The following is a 6,690-nucleotide window of genomic DNA, read 5'->3' on the forward strand; positions in this document are numbered from 1 at the left end:
GTGACAAAAAAATACATTAAATACAAGTAAATGTGTAAATAAAAATAAAAACCCATAAATAATTAAAATTAGCAAATAAACATTAATCGTTGCGATATACAGTTCTTAATGCACAAAGATATGACAGGTCGAAAGCAGGAAGTGGACGCTTGCTTAGAAATAATAATGAAATTTTGCCCGAAATAATGAATGAAAACACAATGTTTGGTATAGATTAATATTACGTGTAGATAATTAACGAATTTATAATATATTGTTTATTTTTGTATGTAAGTTAATATCACGAATGATATTCTATATATACATATATATATATATAGCTTCAGCTGTGTTTTTAACCGCATTTCCATTATATGTCATTAGCCAACTGAACCATTTATTAATATCACATGTAGATAATTAACGAATTTATAATATATTGTTTAATATTTTATATGTAATATTTTTTTAGATATTTTATATATTTATTATCACGAATGAATCGTAGCTTGAACTATGCTCGTAACCGCATTTCCTGTTTACGGAGTTGACTACGTCATTACATGTCATTAACCAATGAAAGCATTTGTGGGCGGGGCGATGCGTGTAACACTTGTTGGACATGCTACTTCGGCTGTGCGTCTTGCGTCATCAGCCCGGAACTAAAGTTTGATTCAGTTCTATTTTGTGAACCGGCTCGTAAGAACGATTCGTTCAAGAACCGAACATCACTACAAAGTATCGCGAGAGCAATAAGTGAGCAGATAGCTCCTTATGTTTTCGAATCGCTCGCTCTCGCGGTACTTTGTCAACAATTTGTCTGCGCAACAACTCTTCAAGTCGAACACACTCAGAATCCGCGGGAGTTTTTGTTGCGTTCACGAGTGAAAACTGTGAATTGTTTCGCTAAGAAGAGCAGCGATGTAAGTAAAATATTAATTTAATAACTGTTTTGCTTTTCATGTTACTATAATACAAGTGTCTTGGTTGTGTAATGCGTAAGAAGCAGTTAACTAATCCATGAGTGGTTATACTGTGCATGCTTACAAGAAGGAACTTAACATGATTAATGTATTAATTTGTTTCATTATTACAATACCATGAGCAATAATGGACAATAATTATCATTTTTTTCTTTTTGTAATATTGAAGCCTGTACTCTGTGAAGCCTGTGAATTCCATTTTTTTATTTAATAATTTGTATATTTTTTTTTTGTAAACGTTTTAGATTTGGTTCAGTTTAACTCTTTGACAGAAAGGACAACATGTTTAATTAGGTACTTATAAAAAAAAATGCACTTAAAGCGGGAAAATTTGCCCGGGAAAATTTGCCGGTCATTATCACGCCCTAATTTAGGCTTTTAAATTGCACGTTCCTGTTTTTGACCAGCAGGTGTCACCTTTATTTAGAGTTAATTTTAAGTTGACAAGTACGACATAAAAAAAAAGTATTATATATATATATATATATATATATATATATATATATATATACATTCTTTATATAGGTATTATGTAAACTTACAATAACTGTTATAATGTATTCTACATTAGTTAATGTTATGTAATGAATTACTGTATTAACACACTTATACACAATTAGAATGTATTTGTTAAGATATTACAATTAAGTATTTATGTTTATAAAAAAAGAGGGAAAGAGAGAGAAAATATTACTCTGTTAACACCTAGTAATTCAGTGTTTAAATTGGAATTGATTAATGGTCTTATTTATGTTTAACATATGTGGTAGAATTAAGATCATAGCAGCACTAAACATTTCTGTTTATGGTAGGGTGGTGATAAACACATCAGACTTAATGTTTGCTTTCTGTGGGTCCTGTAAATCACAAACAGAACGCAGATGGTGTTCATAGACATCTGTTTGATTATGTCATTAATTTTTACCATTCATCTTCATTCAGATTCTGCATCTTCTGTTATGAACAGCCTTGACACAGTACTGTGCAAAAATCTTAGGCCACTAGTATTTTCACCAGCTAAAAAATGGATTAAAGTGTTATTTCTATCTTTTGCTGTAGTGTGTCAGTAAAAAATATCGGTTTACATTTCCAAATATTCTGTTTGCCATTAATTGTAATAATCTAGTGAGATTTTTGTTTGCACAAGGAGTCTGACAACAGCCAGTGCTCCACACAGAGATCTGATCTCACCATCATCCAGTCTGTCTCTGGAATGACATGAAGACACAGAACAAACGGAAACAGAGTAAATCCAGAAGAACTGTTTCAACATCTCCAGGATGTTTCAAGTAACCTACCTGCAAAGCTACCTGAAAAAGTGCACCTAGGGCAAAAGCTACTTTAAATGCAAAGGATGATCACATCAAATGCTGATTTATTTAAGTTAATAGAAGTTCTTTGATAAAGAAAATCTATTTATGACATTATTTTTGACAGCATCCTCATTTTATGTGCCTAACTGTCTAAAAATGTTAACAGTATTGTAGCTTTGTAGGTGTAGGTCTCTTAAAGCATCTTGGAGATGTTGCCACAGTTCTTCTGGATTTAGTCTGTCTCTGTTTTCTGTTTCTTAAGACAGACTGGATTGAATGATGGAGAGATCAGATCTCTGTTTGCACAAGGAGTCTGACAACAGCCTGTGCTCTACACAAAAATCTCACTGGATTATTACAATTAATGGCAAAATGAATGTTTGGAAATGTAATCTGATATTTCCTACTGACACACTACAGCAAAAGACAGACTTTAACTGAATTTAAACCGTTTTTTAGCTGATGAAAATACTAGTGGCCTAAGACTTTTGCACAGTACTGTATGTCAGAAAACCAAAAGTAGTAACGATAACTAGTCCATGCTGTTGTGGCAGAAATAGTCGAATGTTATTACATTATTCATTTCAGTGTTTGTACAACCTTTTGAGAGAGAAATTCAAGCACTTTTTAATGACTTTCAAGCTTTTCACATAACTATTTCCAGCAATTTAAAACTCTCCAATTTAATGTTATTTTTAATGAGTTGACCAAAATATACTTGGTTATACTATTACACTTATGTAAAATTAAAAATCAAATCACAATTATAACCAGTAGATGGATGCAGAGGAGCACTTACTGGCTTATTATTAATTCATTTTCTACTTTTTGCTTCATATTTTGAAATTATAAAATCACTATAAAATATCAAATCATCAAGAAACCAGTTTTGGTCAGTTTTGCAGTTGTTGGTCAGTTATGCTATAAAAGAATAATGGTACATTTAATAGAATATGGTACAAGAGTAGAATATATACGTTCCATATAAAAATCAGATTTTGCACGTTACTTTTGTTAAGTAAATTTTGTATTCTTCCCAACTCAAGCTTAGTGCTTTACTGTAAAATCGGTATAAACATAATATACAAGAAATGAATATGCAACTGCCTTATTAATGCAAAACAACAGTAATTTTATGGTTTTATGATTAAAATATATTTTTAATAATCCCACACACCACCTCCCCAGCGCTACCAAATCTGCTCCTGGCGCAACCATTTGTAGAATTTAGTGGCGCTGGTGCCACTGCTCTCAAATGTTAGTCTGGAGCCCTGGAAATCAATTGCCAATTTGCCAACTGCACACAAACACACTTTCAAAGGTTTTGTAATAATATGTATATACTTTATTACTATTGAATAATCAGTAACAAAAGAATAAATGTAACAAAAGTAACAAAAGAAAAAAAAAAAAATTGTGAGGAACAGAGGGAATGTCTTTAAGTGTGTGGGTGGGTGGTTGAGTGTGTGCGTGTGTGTGAAATTCACATATGAAACAGAAGAAATAACTGAATAACAATAGGATAAATTGTAAATAATGTTAATATTAGATTAAAAAAATCAATATCAATAATTAAACTACATAAAGAACAATTATATATGTATGTGTGTGTGTGTGCAAAACAATTAACATGTGTTAACAAAATGGAACAAACAATAAAGAACAGAATAAAAAAAAAAAATTGCACACAACTGGGAACTTACAGTTCATCAACATAATTTATTTTTTGAATTTTCCTGTGATCGTGGACAACTTCTAGGTGAAGTGGAAGCTGGCACAGGAGCTCTTCTGGGCTTTGTTCAAGGAGCTCGGGGCATGCGGTGTACTCGCTGAAGTCCTCAGCGAGTAAGGACACCTCACCGTTGGCTTCAGACAAGCCGATGATTACGATGTTCTCCACCACTGGGCCTTGCTCCAAAACCTTGGAAATTGCAAAAAAAAGGTAAAAAAAAATAAAAACAAATTTAGTGATAATTAATCTTTAATGATTTTGCTTTTTGTTGTTATAATAGTTATGTTTTCACATTAATCTATTAAGGGCTGTGCTATATTGTGAATATTGTCATGGCAGAAGGTTGGTGCTAGGCACAATGCAGCCTTGGGCGTGTTTTTGATTTTATGAAATAGTTACCACACGATAATTTAGGAGAAACAATTTTTATATGCAGCAAAAATGCCAATCAAACACAACTGAAAAATCTTGCCAAAGTCTTTAGGATTTGTTGAAACTGTCCTGGGGGGCAGAATTTGACTACAACTTGCCTCAACACACCTGCCTGGAGGTTTCTAGTGTGCCTAGTAAGACCTTGATTAGCTGGTTCAGCTCTGTTTAATTAGGGTTGAAAGAGCTAAACTGTGCATGACACCGTCCCTCCAGGACCAAGTTTGGAAACCCCTGGTTTATCAGTAACCTGATATAAAAATCAATGGATGTCTATGAAATGCATAGTGAAACAACATTGTATTGGTATTGGTATTTATACGAAACAGACAAAATCATTAGAAAAATTAATCATACATCATACTGTTAACTTGAATAATGTGATCATCATAAAACTAACAAAGCTAATAAGTTTTTTTTTTTTTTTTTTTTTTTTCTACAGTTCATTGGACACCTCCCAAAATGAATTTAAAAAAAATTAATTTCATGTATTTATTTAAATGAAATTATTTTTAATGATTTTTAAATTAATTATTTTAATGAATTGTTATATATAATGAACTTGTTTTTTATGAATTGTATTTATTATAATAATGTTTTATAAACTTATTTTTAATGAATTTATATATTATTTATTACTTATGAACTTGTTCATTATAATGTATCTTCAAATTTATTGAAAATGAACTTTTTTTAATTAATTCTATTTATGTTTTTAAATGAACTTAATTTTAATTCATTCTGTATGTAATTAACTTGTTTTTAATGAATTGTATTTGATGCTTTTTTATATATATATTATTTATTTATGACTATATTATGAATTGATGTTAATTATATATTTATTTATTATAATTTATGTATTCAAAATGTACACCACTGCAAAATCTTGCCAGAGTCTTCTGGATTTCCTGAAGATTACAGTCAAGCATATTTGATTATGCTTCAGGACAGAGGGCCAGAGTTGCCCTGCACTGTGTATGTTGCATACCTCCACAGTTGTGTAGGCGGTTGAATTAAACTTGGAGGCCTTGGCATTTGCTCGCAGGTGACAGATATTAATTTTGTCGTTTATTTGGAGCTTGGTCAGGGCCTGGTCCCGCCACAAGGACACCTCAAGGACTCTGGAGCCACTTCTGATCCCCAGATCCAAGATGGGGACTTCTGTGTCCCTCACAGTCGTCATCCTTGGAACCTGCATCTATAAAGGTATTTTAAATTAAAATATCAATTGTTAAAAATTAATTCATAATGTTTTGGGCAGTTTTTGATAATTCAGTTTAAATCACTTACATGTTCCACTGTTCCTTCCAGAGTTAGGTAGCAACCTCTTGAAAAGAGGTCCTGCTCATCCCCAGTCACCGAGACAGATGGTGGAATAAGAGCATCTTTGGCCATCTTCTCTGCATCAAAGGTCAGTGTGAGGGGAGCGGTTTTGTAGGTCGTCGTGTTTGGCCCCATAAACAGACGTTGTTGTCCATACCTTGAGGACACGGTGTAGTTTTTTATGTAGTACGTCACACCTTCTTCGAAGGCTGCACTGTCTGAAGAGGACTGTGTGACGTACACCTGACCACCAGTGGACAGTGCACTAAGGTATGTGACCTCTTGATTGCCAGGCCTAATTTCACCATTTACAAGTTTAAAGTTTAGGGTTTTTGCATTTCTACGGTTTAGTACACACTTGACCCTGATGGGACTGGGGCGGCTATATGGAGATGCCATTCTGATGAGGAAAAACATGAAAGACGTTAGTTGTTTTTTTTTCCTGAAGATAGCAAATGAAGCAAACATAAAACAGATTAAGATCATAGTGATTTAAGAAAAATAAATATGTATGATTAAAGGGATAGTTTGTGAAATGTAAATTCTTTAATTATATTGTCATATTTTAAATATATTGACATTGAATGTGCTAATATACTAATTATTATTTGTCCCCCTCTGTCATTTTAGGAGTTGTGCAATGATAAATTAGGGCGGCTATAAGGTGTGCAGACATCTTGAGGGTAAGCAGAAATACAGAGAAAATACTCATGGTAACGTTTACTATTATTTGTCTAACTTAATGCACTGTTTTCTGATACACAGCAAAGTTCCTTTCAGAAACAATCCTCTCAAATCAAATCCTGTCAGAATAGACTTTATTATACTGTAACGTTAGTTATTACACCAAGTATATTCTGACAGGATTTGCTTTGAGAGGAGTGTTTCTGTCCTATTCTAAAGTGTTTTTTCCCTTTAATTCAAGTTA

The 6,690-nt window shown here is 32.6% G+C and overlaps 1 protein-coding gene across 1 annotated transcript; it reads right to left on the reverse strand.

Moving 5' to 3' along the window:
* Nucleotides 1–5,292: 5,292 nt before the first annotated feature.
* Nucleotides 5,293–6,409, reverse strand: LOC127158581 (uncharacterized). Its single transcript, XM_051101661.1, has 3 exons — nucleotides 6,014–6,409; nucleotides 5,730–5,959; nucleotides 5,293–5,637 (listed from the first exon to the last, which is right to left on the reverse strand). The coding sequence occupies exons 1-3, from the start codon at nucleotides 6,246–6,248 to the stop codon at nucleotides 5,293–5,295; spliced, it is 810 nt and encodes a 269-aa protein (XP_050957618.1). The 5' UTR covers nucleotides 6,249–6,409.
* Nucleotides 6,410–6,690: the final 281 nt, after the last annotated feature.

Source organism: Labeo rohita, unplaced genomic scaffold (genome assembly GCF_022985175.1).
Source record: "Labeo rohita strain BAU-BD-2019 unplaced genomic scaffold, IGBB_LRoh.1.0 scaffold_158, whole genome shotgun sequence".
NCBI classification, from domain to species: domain Eukaryota; kingdom Metazoa; phylum Chordata; class Actinopteri; order Cypriniformes; family Cyprinidae; genus Labeo; species Labeo rohita.

Bases quoted from the DNA above. Each gene is read 5' to 3' on its own strand.
- LOC127158581 (XM_051101661.1), bottom strand. From the start codon at position 6,248: ATGATCTTAATCTGTTTTATGTTTGCTTCATTTGCTATCTTCAGGAAA. The intron at 5,960-6,013 runs GTGGTCAGGTGT...CCTTCGAAGAAG, and splicing joins CCTTAGTGCACTGTCCACTG to GTGTGACGTACTACATAAAA. The intron at 5,638-5,729 runs GTAAGTGATTTA...ATACCTTTATAG, and splicing joins TGGAAGGAACAGTGGAACAT to ATGCAGGTTCCAAGGATGAC.